Source organism: Aulonocara sp. 'chitande type north' Nkhata Bay, linkage group LG3, assembly GCF_057382095.1.
Source record: "Aulonocara sp. 'chitande type north' Nkhata Bay isolate Kocher_YH1m ecotype deep benthic linkage group LG3, A_spYH_male_GT1.1, whole genome shotgun sequence".
Classification (NCBI taxonomy): Eukaryota; Metazoa; Chordata; class Actinopteri; order Cichliformes; family Cichlidae; genus Aulonocara; species Aulonocara sp. 'chitande type north' Nkhata Bay.
In genome coordinates, this window is record NC_141346.1 from 37,057,946 (window position 1) to 37,078,477 (window position 20,532).

The 20,532-nt window shown below is 42.2% G+C and overlaps 1 protein-coding gene across 2 annotated transcripts; it reads left to right on the top strand.

Moving 5' to 3' along the window:
- Positions 1-532: 532 nt before the first annotated feature.
- Positions 533-20,500, top strand: klc2 (kinesin light chain 2). 2 transcript variants are annotated; one of them, XM_086279067.1, is made up of 14 exons: positions 533-756; positions 3,655-3,900; positions 4,353-4,680; positions 5,804-6,020; positions 6,126-6,315; positions 6,473-6,646; positions 7,204-7,303; positions 8,118-8,167; positions 8,311-8,378; positions 8,879-8,987; positions 9,273-9,422; positions 9,610-9,734; positions 17,187-17,244; positions 17,390-20,500. In XM_086279067.1, exons 2-14 carry the CDS (start codon positions 3,673-3,675, stop codon positions 17,471-17,473), a joined length of 1,881 nt encoding a protein of 626 aa, XP_086135193.1. In that variant the 5' UTR covers positions 533-756; positions 3,655-3,672; the 3' UTR covers positions 17,474-20,500. The 2 variants fall into 2 exon arrangements, with proteins under 2 accessions (XP_086135193.1, XP_086135184.1); XM_086279058.1 differs by lacking the exon at positions 533-756 and adding an exon at positions 945-1,259.
- The last annotated feature ends 32 nt before the right edge of the window (positions 20,501-20,532 follow it).

A 20,532-nucleotide genomic window follows, 5' to 3' on the forward strand; every position in this document is an offset into this window, starting at 1 on the left:
CATGATACTTATGAAACAAGGCAGCGGGTCCTGTGGATGGAGGATGCTGGTGACATCATCGGACAAAGAGCTTTAGCAAACCAAGAGAATTATATCCAAACTTCTGTTTTGTAAATAGTCTACGAGTTTTAAAAATTCATTATTCATATCAAGTGTTTGTATTGTTGTTGCTTTTATTTTTTAAAACAATCTTTTATCGTAACTAATCATCTATATAAAGATGTCGCCGAGTGAACGTTTTACAATAAATAATAATAATAAACTTTATAAAGCACACTTAAAAACCAAGGGTATGCCAAGGTGCTTAACATGTAAGATAGAGAATAGGAGCAATTACGTTTTCCTATTTTACCTTAATGTTACTAAACAATACCATGCAAATAGCATAATAATTTACACCATGTCAATTTAGGTTATTATATTAAATAGAGTCTTGAGGGAAACTGAAAAATTCAGACGCTCGGATGTTGCGAGAGCGACAACTCGACTATACGCATGCGCAAGATGTATTCCCCGCCTTGACTGAAAAATGTCGAACGTGAATCATCTTAGTGCTTTTTCAATCTTTGGTTGGGGTCTCTGGGAACTCAGCCATTTCGTTTTCTCTGTCAAATTTTGAAGCACATCCACAAAATAATCAGTTTTATGCCGAATAAAGGTTCAGTCGCTTATACTGTGAACACCGAGGTTAAAGTTAAAAACACAGCTAAATATTAGCTGTGTCCACCCCGTCATCTACTGTCAAGTGACAGCTGGGTAAGTTAAAGTGAAGAAAAACGTAAACAGCAGCTAGCCAAGGTGGCTTTTAGCTCAGTTAAACTTGTTGCCGTAATCGCATTAAAGTAAACTCAGTAGCGTGCGCGAGCTATTTCGGTTTATCTACAAATAACTGCAGGCGTGTTAATTCAACAAAGCAGGTGTGCTAGCGGCAGCTCTCGTCACCCAGCAGTCTTCAAAGTAAAGCTAATTTTAATTTAATGGCTGCTTTGTGAAGTGAATTTTAGAAAAACAAGCGGACCGTGTTTTCGTGTATTAGTACAAGTTGCTCAGCGTTGAGAGAGCACTCTCCGTTTCGTCCTTGGATGCCGTTATCTTCCCATTGCCACTTGTCTAACTGTAAATGGAGTTTTATTTTGAAAAACCGGCACCGGACGCTTGTTCGTTTTGGTAAACTTGACGCGGGTCTGTCCGGAGCATCACAACATTGTGCTGCCGCTTTGTTCGAGGCTCTGTAATTGCTGCGTTTATCTTCGATGAAGGTAAAACTGAGGATAAATAATAATAATACTTGCACTACGGTGCACTTAAACGGTCAGAATAGATTGTAGTTTATGTTGCATGAGGGCAGTTTGTCGGTATATTTGTAGCAGTGGGACGGCCAGGTCGATAAATCTGTCGCTAGAAATGAAGCATCGCTCTTTACGTGGTGTTTGTTGCGGGATTATGTGTGCATATTGTAAATAATGCAGCCCTGCGTGTGCTGATGATGATAATGATATAATAATGATACGCATCTCTGTGTTGTGTAACACCTTGGAGGATCGGGCCTGCACTGTTTACAAACAGGCTGCATGTCGGGACCAGACACATCAACACGTTTTCAGCGATGGACAGGCATTTATTTGGCCTTATGTTCATCGTCTGTTGTAGCTTTATGCTTTTTGAGCAGTGCTCTCTGCTGTCGGTCACCTTCACTGATCTGCCGACTTCCTCCCCGGCATTAGGCCTCGGCCATCCACCGGCTCCTGCCTTTATTCATGGCTCTGAAGGGTTTAATTCAAACGTGAGGGGTGTGCGATCGCGATCATTTCCTGCTGCCGCTCGTTTGTCCGCCCGCACAGTTAGCTCTGTTCTTCTGCATTTGTGAAGCGGTGGACTTGAAAGGAAGCGTGAATATTGGTGCATTGCAGTCAAGTGTATGAGGCAAGATGGGAGGGGGTGGGAGAGGAGGATGGGTGAGAGAGGAAGGGAGGGAGCAGGAGAGGAGAACAGAACAGGTGCGCCTCCTCCATCAAAGCTGGGAGAGAGAGAAAGTCACGATGTTGCACATTTGGCTCCTCTGACGACCTCTTTCTCCTCCTGCTGCGGCTGCAACCCTTTCACTTACATCTGGTCAATATGGAGACAGTGCGCATGCTCAAGGCGGAAAGTCGCCGTTTACTGTGCCAGAAGTGGCCCACGGTTTGGATATTGGACTTTGTAAATGTTATCTAAATATTAATACGCAGCATGAATGTTTCTCTTTTCCTGGCTGGAAGGATTCACAGTGCACACGTGTATCTGCCAGGCTCATCATGGACATGACTAATCATGACTAATGATTTAAAGACCATATAGCACTACATTTATTGTGAGTACTCCCAGAAGATCAGGAAGTCAATTTAAAGATCTGCCTTTAGGTTGTGAGAGATCAGTTAAAGTTGTAAATGTATGATTGAGAATTACAGGAAAGAAGTTTGATATTCTGAGATTTAAAAAAAAAAGGTAAAAATACATAAATGTATTAGGAAAAAACATAAAAATTACTGTAAAAATACACTTTTCTAAAGGTTAGAGCTGTGAATATGTGAAGAAAAAGAAAAGATGGATGTTCTAAGAGTAAATTGGTTAGTTAATTATCTGGCATACATACAAAGAAAAAATATGCTCCAATGTTTTTTTGTATTAAAGATGTAAATTTATGAAGGGCAGAAAAATTCCAACTTAAATAACAGAATTTTTCTGAGGTTAAAGTAGCAAAGTTACACTAAAAAGTAATCTTTTTTTAGAGATAAAGATGTAATTGGAGAAGGAAACTCAAGTTTAAAGTCTAATATTCTCTGAGGCTATAATTTGATCCATTTGCTGGCTTTTTAAGAGTCTTTTACTTATTTGTATACAATGTATGAATCCAATTTCTAACCTACGACTGCTCAGTTATGCTGCTACAGATGTTGGGACATTTGTCTTAGTTTAAAATAACATTTCATCCAGATGTCCGTCTGGCTCTAAATCCGACGCCGCTGTGATAATCGTTGCCCCGCCCTCACAAGGTTAGCTTTGTTCACTGATCACTTCTCCTGTTAATTGGATTTGCTGGTCTGTGTTTGTTTCAGGCTAAATTTACTTTAATTATCCGTCCAGTATACAATCTCACAGACAACCTTTCTCTTTCTGTCTGATGTCGGGAAGCTTTTATACAGCGTGCCTTCTGTTCATAACAAGACACGCTTGTGCTGCGTGGTTTTTGTTTTTCATCCATCTCTTTTAACTCCATCATTTACAGGATGATGCCAGACAGGAAATGAATCTCAGGAACAGTCCCTTCATTCGCGTTGTCAGTGTTTCTCATTTTGTTCTCCTCATTACTTTTGTTTGCGCCACATCATGTCCTTCAGTGTTTCCGGTGTGGTATTTCTCATTCATGAGCAGGTGGATAGAGGAACTGTCGGCAGCGCTGGGTTTGAGTCATAATATTACTCCACTATTTGTCTCATCTTTTGTGTCATTATGTCCTCACGCCGCAAATTAATCATCGCTCGTTTCTGTTTCTTTGCCACCTTCTGTGGCAGGATGTGGTTACACTGAACACCTAATGTTTTGAGGGTTTCAAGCAGGGCAGAATGTGAATCAGAAATGTAAGTAAATGTAGGTTTTCCTTCCCTTTTCTCACAGTGTGTGTGAAACCTGGCAATGTCCACCATGGTGTATCCACGTGAAGAAGCCCTGGAGCGACTGAGCCAGGATGAGATCGTCCTTAACACTAAGACCGTCATGCAGGGTCTGGAGACGCTACGTGGCGAGCACGCCCAGCTCCTAAACTCTCTGCTGGACTGCACCCAGCCACCTGTTGCACAAGAGAAGTCGGGGCTGCTGCGCAAGAGTCTGGAAGCCATTGAGCTGGGTCTGGGAGAGGCACAGGTGAGAGACAGACACTTAGGTTTTTGACGTTTACACTGAATTGTACACTGAAGTTCACACTCTATTGTGAACCTAATACAATAGGATGCTTTTATAAGGGTTTTTTTTTTTTTTTACAAAGGCAATAAACAGGACATCTTGGATCGTCACTAGGCGGCCTGATGGCTTTGTGATATATCATGCATGAAAGAAGCTTTGTTGATATAAATGAAGTCTTTTGAAACAAAAATTATACGATCCTTGTAAGGTGTGATTGGTGCATACATGCTGAATGCAGGTCGTTCTAACCTGTTGCTAGGCAGCATCTTAATATGTGATATAGATAAGAACCTCCTAATGTGTATCTGTGGACCAAGGTGTTTGTTCACCTCTTGATCATGTGGCAGAGTTGGTGCACAAAGAAACAAACAAACAGATATTTTTGTGATTTTTACAATTTCCTTTTACACCAGGTGATCATCGCCCTGTCCAGCCACCTGAGCGCCGTGGAGTCGGAGAAGCAGAAGCTGCGCGCTCAGGTGCGCCGCCTCTGCCAGGAGAACCAGTGGCTGCGGGACGAGTTGGCTGGAACGCAGCACAAGCTGCAGCGCAGCGAGCAGAGCGTCGCCCAGCTGGAGGAGGAGAAGAAGCACCTGGAGTTCATGAACCAGATCAAGAAGTTCGACGACGACGTGTCGCCCTCCGAGGAGAAGAACCAGAGCTCGGGCGGCAGCACAGGCGGAGACGCTTCAAAGGATAACCTGGATGACTTATTCCCTAATGATGATGACCAGGGACCAGGTATGACATCAGCAGAGAGGCCTTAATGGGATGACTCATTTTAAGATGAGTACATTGGGATTTTACTGATGAATTTGTGCTCAAGCCAGTCAAAGCCTCACATAAAGCTGAAATCTGTCATTTAATACAAGAATGATTCTGAGAGGCGCACATGTTATGTAGGGATTGTTTGTTTTTGGCTCCCATGTGACCAAGACAGTTTGAATGAATTATGATATAACGATTTGATGAGGTTAATCATCGGTTCACAGTACAGGCTGTCCACGGCCCAGTTTAACAGAGAGAGTGCCGAATGTGGTACACCACAGGAAGAGATAACTGGTAGCTCACTGGGTGTTCAGTCACTGTGCAGCGTTCACCTATGCACATGTAATGATGACCGACCACAAGCCGCCTTGTCTGATCTACTCATGCTGCAGCTACTTCAAGGAAACATCTGGCATGCATACACATGTGAGTTAAGATTGGGCAGACATTTTATTTTAGTTTTACAGTTTTTAATCATTGCTTTATTTTTTATCTTAATAATATAGCACCTGTAGCCCTGAAGTCTGAACTGCAAGTCATTTAAATAGTTCAACTTCTGTGCTATAGGTTTTTTAGCAGCTCTTCAACACAGCACATACAAAGATAAATCAGTTGTGTCAGTGTATGCAGCGTCTTTAGCTTTCCTGCAAATTAACCACACGCTACGTGCTGAACCTTCATTCGCTCTTACAGTGAAATATACATTCAGCCATAGTCTGAATGGCTAGTTAGCGTTCAGCAGCAGCAAGAGCATAACAAGCAGGAGAGAGGGTAGAGAGTACGACACATAGCTTTTAAAAGGCTTTATCTACTTTTTGGAGAACATGACTATCATCAAATTATATAAAGGAAAAGAAAATCTTGTTACAGAAGCTTCCTCCATTTCCTGCTGGAGTGCTGATCACTACAGCAGATCTGACTTCATGTTTTTTATCCACCATATGTTCTGCTTGGATCTGACAGTAACTTAGTTACTATTTTTGAAAACTGATGGAGTACTGAACAAATAATTCATTTGAGAACTTCATGTAACGCTTTAAAAACTTCTAGTAGGTAGTTTTGCTTATTCTCGACCATGCTGTGCTTCGTGTCACAGCCCAGCCCAGTGGAGAGGTGGCAGCCCAGCAGGGAGGCTACGAGATCCCGGCGCGCCTCAGGACGCTGCACAACCTGGTGATCCAGTACGCCTCTCAGGGGAGGTACGAGGTGGCTGTGCCGCTGTGCAAGCAAGCCCTGGAGGACCTGGAGAAGACATCTGGGCATGACCATCCAGACGTCGCCACTATGCTCAACATCCTGGCTCTGGTGTACAGGTGGGGGCTTGAGAGTGTGGACGCTTTTCATAAACTATTCATTGTTGTAAAATAAAGCCTCTGAACACAGCGCCATGGGTCTGTGCTTTGTGTTTTGTGCTCCAGGGACCAGAACAAATACAAAGAAGCCGCTCATCTTCTGAATGACGCTTTAGCCATCAGGGAGAAGACACTGGGGAAGGACCACCCAGCTGTGGCTGCAACCCTCAACAATCTCGCTGTATTATATGGCAAGAGGGGCAAATACAAGGAGGCTGAGCCTCTCTGCAAGAGAGCACTGGAGATCAGAGAGAAGGTACAATTGCAGTTTTGTTCATATTTGTGTTTTAGCAACTGAATCACCTTTTGATATAAAGGGTACATAAGCAGACAAGTTACCCAGACAGTCTCCATGTGGTCACGTGATTGTAGTTTGTTTTGCAAATGTGTGGTTGTCTCACTGTTGTAACCAGGTGCTGGGGAAGTACCATCCAGACGTGGCTAAGCAGCTGAACAACCTGGCCCTACTGTGTCAGAACCAGGGCAAGTACGACGAGGTGGAGTACTACTACGGACGAGCCCTGGAGATCTACGAATCCAAGCTCGGAGCTGATGACCCCAATGTGGCCAAAACCAAAAATAACCTGGTGGGAACTTAATTTGCACTACAGACTGTAAAGATAGATGTAGCGTCAGGGTGTAAAATGGCCAGCAGGGGGCGACTCCTCTGGTTGTAAAAATGTGTCTGGTTCTGTAAAGGTCTTTGGGAAAACTCCTCTGCTGTTCACGTGATTTAAGACGGTAGTAAACGCTGCCCTGATGAGCTTCTGGTCTCAGACACGGGATTAAAGTCTGAACATCGTGTCGCATTCAGTAATTTTTTTATATTTTCCCTTCAGAGCCAAAAAGGAGGATAAAGAAAATATTGATTTATGTTTGATTGACAAGCTGCTGTCTTATGAGCGTCCTGTGTCAGTCAAAAGGACAACAGCTAAGCGTTCACCTTGGGGCTTCTCACTGGGACCAGTTAAAATCTAATGTTGGCTATGCCCATCTTTTATATACAGTCTATCATTTGAACACCCTTCTGCCTCTTCACTGTTTCACTACCTTTATAGTTTTTTTCCCCTGTGACTATTTCACCTATTTCTAAGATATTTTATTGATCTGATCAGGATTGTCGGTGCTTCCTGTTTCTCTTTAGGCCACATGCTACCTGAAGCAGGGGAAATTTGCAGACGCTGAAGCTCTGTACAAAGAGATTTTGACCAGGGCGCACGAGAAGGAGTTTGGCTCTGTCAACAGTAAGTAGAGCCAACAGGCAAACAGCTGAGTCACACTGAAGTGACTGTATCAGATCCTGCTGGTCACAGAGTTACTCAAATTGCCAGGACTGGGCAGAGAGGAGCAGGCTGTGAGTCAGGCTCAATTTACATCAGAAGTCTTCCTGTTAGCCTTGTTTTTTTAGATTCAGGCTGTGGTTTGGTCACACCCTGACGGCCGCATCGCTCTGAGTTCTCAGCAAGTCAGAGGATTACACTGAAGCTCGCAAAGCAGCTTAATGCTGATGGTTTCCTCCCGCCTATCCAGCTAAGTCTATCAAACCCTTATGTGCTCACATGCTCAGCACGAGAGCGGGCTTTAGCTGGGTTTGGTGAGTGACAGCTGCTTGTTTACATGAAATCAAATGTGTTTACATAGACAGAGAGGCATTACCTCAAACTAAAAATGGGTAATTTCAGGATTTTGGTCATTTTTCAGGACAATTAAAATACTTTTTAAACTCAAATCCAACTCCATGCTGTATTTCAGGACTCTAGACAGTTCCTCCTTAATCATAACTATTATTTCCCTTTTAACCCAACGTTTTTTTATTTGACTGCAACTGCTTTTGAAGGGCAGCCATGGAAAATGTGCCTGAAATGACCAAATTACAGACCATATTAGAGGATATCCAGCAGACTGAAGTGTCATTCATAGTTATTGGGTTATTTTTATGATTTTAACAGTGCAGAACAATAAAAAGCATCTTAAGTCCTCTTCAGTGTGGGTTTGGTGGCCCACACATGATGTTCTTGTATAAAAAAAGTAATTATGTGATATTTCTGCCTGTTGCAGATGATAATAAACCAATCTGGATGCACGCTGAGGAAAGAGAAGAGAGCAAGGTAGGCAGGCAACACATACAGTGGGTATAAGGACAAGGTTTTTTTGTTGTTTTAACTTGCTGCCTATCGGACCAGCATTTTGTACTTGTCTCCTCCTGCTTTCTGACTCGTTTAATATTAATCTGTGTCACTCTTTCTTTCAGGGCAAACGCAAGGACTCAGGCCCATATGTAGAGTATGGGAGCTGGTACAAGGCCTGCAAGGTGGACAGGTAAATCAGACATTTAGATCCACTGGAAACAGGTCAAAGTCTAAACTGTCTGATCATGTATGTGACCTAACTGTGAATGTCTACCAAGGGAGGCTACTCTGATCTGATGGCCTTTTTGTCTTTTTAAAAAGATGAAAAATGGTAACACAGAGGAACAGAACAGGGAAACTATCATCACCAAAAAGGAAGGGAAACAAAGCTCATTACAAATCTATGTTTGCCTCAAAAGACTAGAAGTTAAACCACTGACTTTATCAGTCTGTGGTTCGTCATTCTTCTAGTTTTATAGTAGAAACGGCACATTTCCATCCCTTTTGTTTGAGGAGCAGATACTTTGCAGACTGTGTAACAGTAAACTTCTCAAAGCAGCAGAGAGTGTTTGCTTTGTGGTTCAGTTTGGGAAAGGTCTAACGCTTGATTGTTTAACCCTGATTGATGGATTAGGTTACTTTTAAAAGATCTAAAGAAAAAAAAAGCTGGATTTCTTTCTTTCTCAACAGCCCAACAGTGAACACAACCCTCAAAAGCTTGGGAGCTTTGTACCGTCGCCAGGGCAAACTGGAGGCCGCAGAAACACTGGAGGAGTGCGCCAGCAAGTCACGCAAACAGGTGCAACAGGAACCCTCTCGACGACGGCCATTTGGCCGTTTGAATTACCGCCTTTAGATTAGTCATCTGGGCTCTTTTCAGGGATTTTTCAGTTAAGCGAGCGGATTTGTTCAACAGGCATTCCAGCTACGATTTATTGGCTCATAAACTGTGTGCCAAAGTGATTTAAAGATCAGTCGTACTAATGTTTGCACATAGTAAAGAACACATGCTGCGTCTGTTGTTGTATAAAAGGGTTTTTTTTCAGGCCCTTGCATCACCCTTGTCTTTATTTTCCTCTCTCAGGGTATTGATGCCATTAACCAGAGTAAGGTGGTGGAGCTGCTGAAGGACGGAGGCTCTGGGAGCGACAGACGACACAGCAGGGAGGGAACGAACGGACCTGGTGGACAGAGAGGGGAGAACGAGGGCGACGACTCGGCTGAGTGGAACGGGGTAACATAAGTTTGGAAGCTAATAAAGTAGCAGTATGTGTTCACATTGACTGGATGTGACTACAGCGTAAACCACAGTGTGAATAATTTCATAAAGTACTGTGGAAATCCTTGTCTGTGAGTCTGTTCTAGCGTGCCTTAAAGGAGGTGTTTTTCTAAAGTTTTACTGTTGCACATCTCGCCCTCAGGATGGTAACGGGTCTCTGCGCCGCAGCGGCTCCTTCGGTAAGATTCGTGATGCTCTGAGAAGGAGCAGCGAAATGCTGGTGAAGAAGCTGCAGGGCAGCGGTCCTCAAGAACCCCGCAACCCAGGGTAAGACTACTGCAGCTGTGCAGTCAGGTTATAGTTATGGTTACTTCAGTTTTTCTTCTCGCCAGTCCAAATTACATTCGCACTTCAGTTCCCAAAGCTAAAAGTACATCTTCAAAAAATTCAGACCAATTATAACACTGTTCAAAACTGAAACATACGAAACTGAAACAAAGATGAACATCGTTGAACACACAGGACGTTGAAGCACAAGGATGATTCTCATAATGAATGTGCAAGCAGGAAATCTGCATCAACTGTGTGATGCTGTTGTGTCAACATGAAGAAGTAATGAGTCATGTTTCCAGCACGTTGTTGAATTGAGGCAGCTCTGAAAGAGAAACGGGGTCCAACCTGGTACTATAAAGGCGTACCTAATAAAGGGTCCAGTGGGTATATAGTTGAGTATAACATTTACAATTGAGCATGAAGGTTGCGTGACCTTGTAAATAAGATCCACGATGAAGCCTTAATTGCTCGGGAACCATGATGGGTGGTCTGCCTTGTCCATTCCTAAATATTACTCAAATCACTCAGTTTTGTAAAAACACTTTCTGTCTTTAACTCATTACTGAAGTTTGTGGTTTGAGTTCACTGGTTGTTACTCCCCTCGAGTCGTAATAAAGCTCAACTTGTTCCTTGTGTTTTAACTGACATTTATTTCGGACAGGAGGATTCTTCGACATGCCTTAACATGTAATGATGTCCAACCACAGCCGATACAATGCCGTCAGAACTAAAAAGAAATACAAACTTAAATGAATATTCTTAATAAAGCCCCTAAGCATTATATATGGCGAAACATTCCAACAAAACAATCAATAAAATACACATTACACCTCACACTGCGGTAATTGCACTAGAATATCACGCAACACTAGCATATTTACATACAACGAAAATAAACAAAAGAAAACATTTACCTCATTGGCCTCACTCAAAGGGAATAAAACTTTAATCCTTACATCGTGGGGAGGTCCAAAAAAGGCACTCTTTTATTTATCTTACTATTTACTATCTTACTGTGGACGTGCAAATCTCGTGGCTCGTCTCAATTAGCTTGCTGAGTGTGCCAGCCAAAAATACCCTCTTAGCAACAACAGACGGAACTATAGAAAAGGTTCCTATCTAATTGCACAATTAGTAAAAATAACACATTTAAACATATAAATCCAATGAACAAAACATGAATTACTATTGATTTATTTCTTAATATTTCAACTACTAATTGTTTCAACCTTACATATCTAATAAAATGAACTTAAATGCGAGAGTTGCCTATGACGGCAGCTACACTCCCACCAAATCACTTGTGATTTCCACCTATGAACTTATGAAATGTAAACTAATCTGCTTCTAATAGTGTCACAGTCTTGTGTATAGGTCTGTCAAGTAGAACTGGTTTACTCAGTCTCTTTCCATGGTCATCTAACAATGAGTCACTCATTAACAGTTGTACTTTGCGTATACATCCATCTTCACTCGGGTGTATGGCAACAACTTTGGCCAACTTCCAGTCGTTTCTTGATGCTTGGTCATCTTGTACGATCACTATGTCATTGATCTTTGCATTTCTGTTTGTTTTGTGCCACTTCTGGATCCTCTGCATCAAGTTTCCCCACTGTGACTTCTTCGTGGGGAAGTTTCTCTTGCCAAAGAAAACTTGGACCACTAAACCAGTTGGAGGTAATGAGGTCTTTGGCCTTCAGTCCGCGCGAGGCATGGTCTGCTGGATTGAGATCTGATACCACAAACTTCCATTGCATCGGTTGAGTGCTTTCCTTAATACGCTGAATGCGATTTGCAACGAAAACATGGAAACGTCTCGCATCGTTGTTGATATATCCCAAGACAACTTGAGAATCTGTCCAGAAGAATTCTTGAGCATCTTCTAGCTCCAACTCTGCTTTGAGCATGTCACTAATCCGCACTGCTACAACTGCTGCAGACAGCTCCAATCGTGGCACCGTAGTAACCTTCGTGGGTGCTACTCTGGACTTGGCAAAGACAAGAGCGCAGTGGACTTGTCCTGCTTCACTGACAGCTCTCAGGTACGTACAAACACCATACCCTGAAACACTTGCGTCTGAGAAATGGTGAAGCTCGTACTTCTGAACTGTTTGAAAATCTTTTGGCACGTAACATCTGTCAATTTTGACATCTGCTAGATTTTTTAGATCCAACAACCAGGACTCCCACCGTGACTTCAGATCGCTTGTGAGTGGTTCGTCCCAATCTGCTTTCTCTCGACACATTTGCTGTAGTATCTGCTTCCCAAGTAGAACAAAAGGTGCCACAAAGCCAAGTGGATCATAAATAGAGGCTACTGTGGACAACACTCCTCTTCTGGAAAGTGGCTGCTCGTTCACAACTACTCGAAACTGGAAATAATCCGAGTCGATGCACCATTTGACACCTAGGGCTCTTTCAATTTGTTGCTCGCCCAGTGACAAGTCCTTTCTTACTGTTTCTGCACAATCTTCTTCCGGTAGCGAATTAAGCACTTGCTTACTGTTTGAAACAAACTTGTGAAGTCGCAAGCCTCCTGTGCTGCAAAGTTCCTTTGCTTCCTTCACCAAACGAATTGCCTCTTCTTCTGAGTGGAAACTGATAAGACCATCGTCCACATAAAAATTTCGCTCAATGAATCTTATGGTAGCTTCACTGAACTTGCCTTGACCTTGTGCAGCAATATACTTGAGACCAAAGTTCGCACAGGCAGGGGAAGAAGCAGCTCCAAACAAGTGTACGTGCATGCGATAGACAGATGGAGTAGAGTTGAAGTCTCCATTGTCCCACCACAAGAAGCGAAAGTAATTTTGATCTTCTTCTCTGACTCTGAATTGATGAAACATGCGCTCAATGTCGCACATCACTGCAACTGGACCTTTCCGAAATCGGCACAGGACCCCCACTAGAGAGTTGGTTAACTCTGGCCCTGTAAGCAGGTAGTCGTTCAAGGACACCCCTCCGTACTTTGCTGAACAATCAAACACCACTCTTATTTTGCCAGGCTTTTGAGGATGATACACTCCATGGTGTGGAATGTACCAGGCAGGGCCTTTGTCCAGGTCTACAGAGGGAACTCTTTCTGCATCACCACGCTCTATAGTCTCTCTCATGAACTCTGTGTAGTCTTTGTGGTATTGCTTGTCCTTCTCAAATCTTCTCTTCAAATTTTTGAGTCTGTGTTCTGCACAGCTCCGGTTGTTTGCCAGACTTGGTCTGTCTTCCTTAAATGGCAAAGGTAACTCACAGTGTCCATCTGCTTTCATCTTCACTCCTTCTTCCATTATGGAGATGAACCTTAAATCTTCTTGTGAGAAGTGTGAATCTTCCACCTTTCTTTCATTGAAGTCGGACTCGAGCACTTTAATTACATCTGCAGATGTGACCACCTCTTTGACTTGTGTGCGACAGACGTATTGCACTTCTTTGACCAACTGCTCAGCTGACTGATTGGGTGTCACTTCCTTGACAATGATCTTGTGGCTACATCCTATGGCATCCCCATAGTCAACACATGGATTAGCTCCTCCAACTATTGTCCAGCCAAGGTCTGTTCTTTGGGCAAAAGGTTCATTATCTTTTCCCGCCACAACTTCTCTGGGTACCAACACTTGTGAACAATTGTAACCAATGAGCAGGCCTACGTCACATTCAATCAGTGGAGCGATTTCTTCAGCCAGGTGCTCTAAGTGTGGCCACGCTCTTGCTGTCCTTTGTGTGGGAATATGACTCAAATTCGCAGGAATAAACTCTCTTGTGTATGTCACAGGAAGAGGAATTCTCCTTGAAGAAGAGAAACCTCTGACCTGTAACCCAGACAGCCTTTGACTTGGTACTAAAGTGTCTTTAGAAGACATTGTCGAGAGCTTTAACTGCACACATTCCTTCTCTGCATCCAGAGCATCTGCCTTTTCCTTCAAGACGAATGTCGTGTCACTTTGGCTATCAAGAAGAGCATAGAGAAGAATCTCATGTTCAGGATTGCTTGTTGTGGATAACCAAACTGGAATGATTGTAGATGTGAGATTACTTCTGTCACTTTGAATCACACGGTTTGATATTGCTTCACTTGGTGCTTCCTTGGGTTTGGTTTCTCTACTCTCTTTATTGCCTTCCATCTCTTTCATTTGTGGTTCCTTGTCACTTTCCTTTTCTTTCCTTTTCTTTGAGGTTTTGTCTCGTTCCTCATGCAAACATGTCGGGTGTTTCCCTTTACATGTGTCACACATCTTTCTCCTTTCACATTTCTTTGATTGGTGTCCAAAGCCTAGACATCCAAAGCACAGTCCCTTAGTTTGCACAAATTTGACTCTTTCACTCAAGACCTTGTCCATAAACTTCCTACATGTGTGAATGCTATGATTTGAGTTTTCACAAAACACACATTTTTTTGTGTTGGACGTCTCTTCTGCAGCACTCACTAGCACCTTTGCTCCAACACTTCTTGTCTTGAAAGATTTCATTTTCTCTGAGTCACCTGCTTTGAGTGCATGAAGCGATGTTACTGGATTGCACGCAATCTTGGCTTCTCTCGCAATGAAGTCAACAAAGTGGCTAAATGTTGGAAAGGAACCATCTTGTTCTTCAATTTCAATGACCTTTCGATTCCATCTTGCTGACAACCAATCAGGTAGCTTGCTTAGCATTCTCTGATTCTCATTGCAGTCATTCAAAACTTCAAGACCTTTAACCTGAAGCATGGCCGCTTCACATCCTCTGAGAAAATCTGAAAATTCTCGAAGTTCAACGCTATCCTTGTTCCCAATCCTTGGCCATGATGTCAACTTATCTCTGAAAGCTTTGGTGATTACAAATGAACTTCCATATCTTTCCTCCAAAACGTTCCATGCTGAGTAATAAGCACGCTCTGTTCCCAACAGAAAATAACTCTCAACAGCCTTTCTCGCCGGTCCTCCAACATACTTGTGAAGATAGTAAATCTTTTCATTCACTGGGATGTTCTTTCTGTCTATCAGCATTTGAAACGACATTTTCCAATCCTTGTACTTGAGAGGATCTCCGTTGAAGACTGTAGGTTCTGGTACTGGTAGGCGACTTATGTGAATGGACTCAGCTAGAGCTTGGGCCAATGTTGTGGTACTATCTTCCTGTTTGCTTTCTCTTGGTTGTGACCTTAAGTTGGCTTGTGGCATATCAAACGGCTCTGCATTTGCATTAAGTTGCGAATGTGCAAACTGATTCATCGGTTTAGCTGTGACATTTCTCCGTTTGCTCCTTTCGTGCAGAAGGTCTGATATTTCTTCATCTGAGCTTCCTTCGTCATTGTACACTTTCAAACGTGCTTTAGCAGCATTCATTCTCTTTACTGTTTCTAGCCTTTCAAGCTCTCTTCGCTTTTGCTCTAAGGCCTTCTGTTTCTCAGCATTCTCTGCTTCAAGGATTTCAAGTGCCTTTCTTTCACTTTCCAATTCCTCCATAATCTTCAGAGTTGCTTCAGTAGCCGCAAGCTCTGCAGCTGCTTCTTGCCTCTTTACAGACAACTTACTTGAGCTTCTTGATTGCCTGCTATTCGAACCTTTGGATCTTTGAGAGGCGGCAGAATTAAATGCTGATCCTATATCACTCCAGTGAACCAATCTCTCAGAAAGTTCTTCGTCTTCTTCTGCTGCTAATTTTTCTTGAGCTAGCTTTATCATCTTTTGAGAAACCGCATCACAGGTGTCCACTCTGCGGCGAGTGTCTGCATCAGGAGTTTCATGATTGCGCAGTTCATCATAAACTTGTTTCACTTCTGCCGAGGTATGTTCAACTCGGCCGATAAGCTCTTTAAGTTTTGCACTAACAGGTTCTTCAAGTGCCTTTTTGCCTTGTTTTGCAACAACTTTCCACATTTCATAACTGACTTTGAAGCGAGCTTGAAGCTTGTTCACCTTTTCATCATGTAGTGCTTGGCCCCTTTCAGTGAACTTCTTAACTCTTTGACTTTTCCTCAAACTTCCTTCTTTAGTAGCTTTACTTGTGCATGGTTCTGGCAAACTTTCTTGCTCTTCAAAAGCTTCTTGCTGCTCCACAGCTTCAGTGTCACAGCCTTCTTGCTCCATGTCACAGACAGTCAAAGGTATTGTACTACACTCAAGTCACCTAGGTCAACTTAAATACGTGAATAGTCACCTTATGAAGCACCTAGGACCTTAAATTGCTTTACTTTAAAGAGTCAACTTAAACATATGTCACAAACTCTTAAACCAAAATAGTAAATTGCTCTTCACTTGTAGTAAAACAGAAAATAACCTTCAATGTCAAACAAAATACTATAATGTGACCTTTAAATATCTAATGCAGTCTTAAAATAAGCAAACCCTTATAATCCACTTAAACGTACCTTAATTACAGTTACTTAGCATAAACAACAATAACATGAGCTTAAACTTTTACTCCAAACCACCACACTTCCACTTTCATTGCTTGACAGAGTCCCTTTAAGATGAGCTAAAGAAATCTACTCTCCACATTTAACTTGTATAAACGTGTTACTTCTTTGTAGCTTAACCAAGCTGCACCACTGGACTCTGGTTGCTTTATGAGATGTCTGTGTGTGTGTTTGAGCGTCTTTGATGCGTGAGAGAGACGCGAGCTTAATCACGTGACCCGGCGCGCTGTCGGCTCCGCTCCGACTCGGCTCAGCTCCGCTCCCGCTCGGCTCCGCTGCGGCAGACCTCTTTCTCCTTCTCTCTCCTCCAGCACGAAGCAGGCTGAGTTCTGACTGTTACTCCCCTCGAGTCGTAATAAAGCTCAACTTGTTCCTTGTGTTTTAACTGACATTTATTTCGGACAGGAGGATTCTTCGACATGCCTTAACATGTAATGATGTCCAACCACAGCCGATACAATGCCGTCAGAACTAAAAAGAAATACAAACTTAAATGAATATTCTTAATAAAGCCCCTAAGCATTATATATGGCGAAACATTCCAACAAAACAATCAATAAAATACACATTACACCTCACACTGCGGTAATTGCACTAGAATATCACGCAACACTAGCATATTTACATACAACGAAAATAAACAAAAGAAAACATTTACCTCATTGGCCTCACTCAAAGGGAATAAAACTTTAATCCTTACATCGTGGGGAGGTCCAAAAAAGGCACTCTTTTATTTATCTTACTATTTACTATCTTACTGTGGACGTGCAAATCTCGTGGCTCGTCTCAATTAGCTTGCTGAGTGTGCCAGCCAAAAATACCCTCTTAGCAACAACAGACGGAACTATAGAAAAGGTTCCTATCTAATTGCACAATTAGTAAAAATAACACATTTAAACATATAAATCCAATGAACAAAACATGAATTACTATTGATTTATTTCTTAATATTTCAACTACTAATTGTTTCAACCTTACATATCTAATAAAATGAACTTAAATGCGAGAGTTGCCTATGACGGCAGCTACACTGGTAATCGTGTGTTTCTGTACAGAATGAAGAGAGCCAGCTCCCTTAACTTCCTCAATAAGAGCACCGAGGAAACCACACAGGTACTTTATTCCTCACAGCTGCAATTTCACTCAGGAAATTCTATCTTTCGAATTAAATATCGAGTCCAGGTGATTGTCTGTTACCTGACAGAATATGCACAGCGTTTCCTAACCCAAATACTAACACGACCTGATCTGCCTGCAGGATGTCAACTCTGGACTCTCAGACAGCAGGGGGCTAAGCGCCAGCAACGTAGACCTATCCAGACGCAGCTCCCTGCTCGGCTAGACCGGAGACGGGAGGCAGAAGCGGCCCGAGGAGGAGAGGCTGTTTGCAGCTCGGTTTGGTCCAACTACACACTTAAAGCTCAACGCCAGATCAAACACTTTGCGCCTGCAGCATATTTTTTTAAAGAACACTGGGGAGGAGGGAAAGCATTAGCTCCACACTCGAGGTCGTCCTCTGAGACGCCGCTGCTTCGCTGTATAAAACGCTGCCATCGATCAGAAAAGAGAATATTTAGATACACATTTACGAGCATGCTGCTTACTAGTTCGTGGAACGTCTGCACCTGAACGCCTCGTGTTTTTTCTGGGGGGTTTTTGGGGGTTTTTCCACTCACAGCACCGTAGCAGAGCATCGTGCGTTATGACAGGTCGGTTCCTTCAGTCCAGATCTCTTATGTGCAGAAACTCAACCTTAGGTGGGCTAATTATAATCCAGGTCCAGTCCAGTTTCACCAGTAGCATGAAGTAGACACAGACACTAACCATCCACCTGAAGCATATTGCAGATGGTAAAAACGGTACTACCTGAAAGATAGAGCAGAGGTGTAACAAGAGGATACAAGCATCATTAGCACTAACCATTTCAACCTCACTTTATGCCTTTTTTATGTAAATACAGATTTAAATTATTTGGTATTTGATTCTGTGTGTATAGTGCACTGATTTATTTCTTTGTTTTTTTACACTTTATTTCTGGTAAAGAGGGTCTCATTTAGAAGTAAAACACTACCTGTATGAAGGGCGGAGACTGGAGATGAAGGAAAAGAATGGAGTGATGTGAAGGTGAAAGGTTAATGGGCATTGGTTGATTGTATCCGTGACACTAAATGTTGATAAATGTATTACCTCAACTGTTCATGTCCGATACCAAGTCGTCAAAGTTTCACTATAATCGTGTGCTTTAAATGTGACAGTACTGTATTTCTAGCAACAATCTTGCGATCTACTGAGCATACTTTGATGGGAAAGGTTATTCATTTCCACTGGATTGGGTTGTGACAGCGTTTGGGGGCAGAAACTGCAGTTTTTCATGAGTCAAAAGACAGAAAACGGGACAGAAAATTCATTTGAGGAAAGATTTTTTTTTTTTTTTTTTTTTAATTTTTGGGGGTTCACATCCTCTAAAATGATGCCGTTGCGTTCCTAGTGACTTAATTTAAAGTCACGTTAAAAGAGCTTTTAGGGGTCGTGCGTAATCCAGGACATACTGTTTCATGTCCCATGTCCTATTTTGCACTGCAGGTTTAGGAAAAGATCATGTTTTATGTTAAAATTCTGCCTTTCATAGCATTTCTGTTGGGAAAAAAAGTCCTTTACAGGAGTCCATGTGCGATGAGTTGACTCTAAAACGGCAGTATTTGACTCCTCGGTGTCCCTGAAGCCTCAACAGGGAGTTTAATCAAAGTTTGTTTTGGTACCTTTTACCTGAGCTTCATGCGACTAAATAATAAAGAAAATTTGATGTTTAAAAATAATGTGTTTACAATCATTACAGCAGGATATTGAAGTGAAAGTGTCTTTTAAAGCTGTGGGTAACCCTCTTAATTATTTGATCAGAGCTGATGCAGCCCATCAGCTGATGTGTTTACTGTCATTCCTCTTGTGAGTTTGTTGTAGTTTTTTCTGTATTTACTGTTGTTGAATGTGCATCATTTTGTGCAAATCAGTCCTTATTGTTACATTTCTTTATTTCTTTTTTTTTCTCCTGGGTGGATCAGTCATCAGTCGTAATCAAACCCTCGCAGGGAGCTGGCTGATGGTGGTCCGTCCTCGCTGACTTTTTTTGTTGTTCTGAAGCGATTTTTTTGTTTTGGCTCTGAGCTTTTATGTCGACGGTACAAACAGCTGGTTATTTGAATGTTGATTTTTAATGTTGATTGTGCGGGGTCTGGTGGATTGTTGTTGTTTGCAAGCCAGGACGCTACTATCAGGAGAACTATCCGCCGAATGTACTTCTTATCATGTTAAAGCAAAATTAGGGTCAGCAAGTGATGTTACACCCTCAAGTTTTTCCTTGACTTGACTTCATGACGAGAAAGTAAACGAAAAGGTGAATGTGAGTTCTAAAAAGGTGAAGGCAGGTTCGTGTGAGGCTGTTTTGCCATCGCCACGCAGCTACGGAAACCGAAGGCACGCTTTTTTTCTTTTTAATTTTTAATTAGCCTTCGATCTCTGAGTGGCGCTAAGTTTATCCTGTCTGCTTCAGAACGTGCGTGATGGTGCAGGTTTAATGAACGGAGGAAAGGAGGAGTACCGAAAGTGCAGGACGGAGTTAAAAAGAAGTGAGTGGAAGAGCTTTGGAAAGACGCTGGAAAAACATAAAGTGCTTTAAGTGTTGTTCACAGCAAATAATGTACAGAGTTATACATGTATGACCTTTATATACGCGTTTACTGTTTGTCACTTATTCACTCATAAGAATGATGGAAGACTCCTATAACCATACACACAATCTCAACACTGTCTAACTGTATGTGTGTGTTTATGTGTATATACATATATATTTAAAAATCAAATGGTGAAACACTAGTTTGTAGCTGAAGATCCAGTAAAGATCAGTGCTTCTTTCCAGTACACACCATCATATCAATACTTACCAGTACTGTAAGGTATTAATCATTCACTTCTACACCCTGGGTCGGTGCAGTGTAATAACTGGGATTTCAGGAGATGCAGACTCCTTAAACATGTCACCGCTAATGCACTATTTTCTCATGTGGGAGAACAAAACTGCTACGGCTGTAAATATTAATTTGTGATCAATGCAGCAGCAACAATTTGATCCAAAGCTTAAAAGAGAAATCTTGATTTCTGTGTGCTGTCTGTCCAAATGTGTATGGAGATCAGTGCATGTACTCAGAGCCACTGATGGTGATGTACGTACGCAGGCCTTCTCTCTTTTTTTTTTTGTTATTTTTCTTTGTTTTTATTTTGTTGCTGATGATTTCATGCATCTTATTATGACGGGGCCAACCTAATGTGTATTTTAATCAAAGGTTCAATAAATGCAAATTCCACTTTTCAAACCAAATCCGCCTCCTGTGTGTTTTCCAAACGTCT

Coding starts and splice junctions, on each gene's coding strand:
- klc2 (XM_086279067.1), top strand. CDS start 3,673: ATGTCCACCATGGTGTATCCACGTGAAGAAGCCCTGGAGCGACTGAGC. Junction 3,901..4,352: donor TGGGTCTGGGAGAGGCACAG/GTGAGAGACAGA, acceptor CTTTTACACCAG/GTGATCATCGCCCTGTCCAG. Junction 8,379..8,878: donor AAGGCCTGCAAGGTGGACAG/GTAAATCAGACA, acceptor CTTTCTCAACAG/CCCAACAGTGAACACAACCC.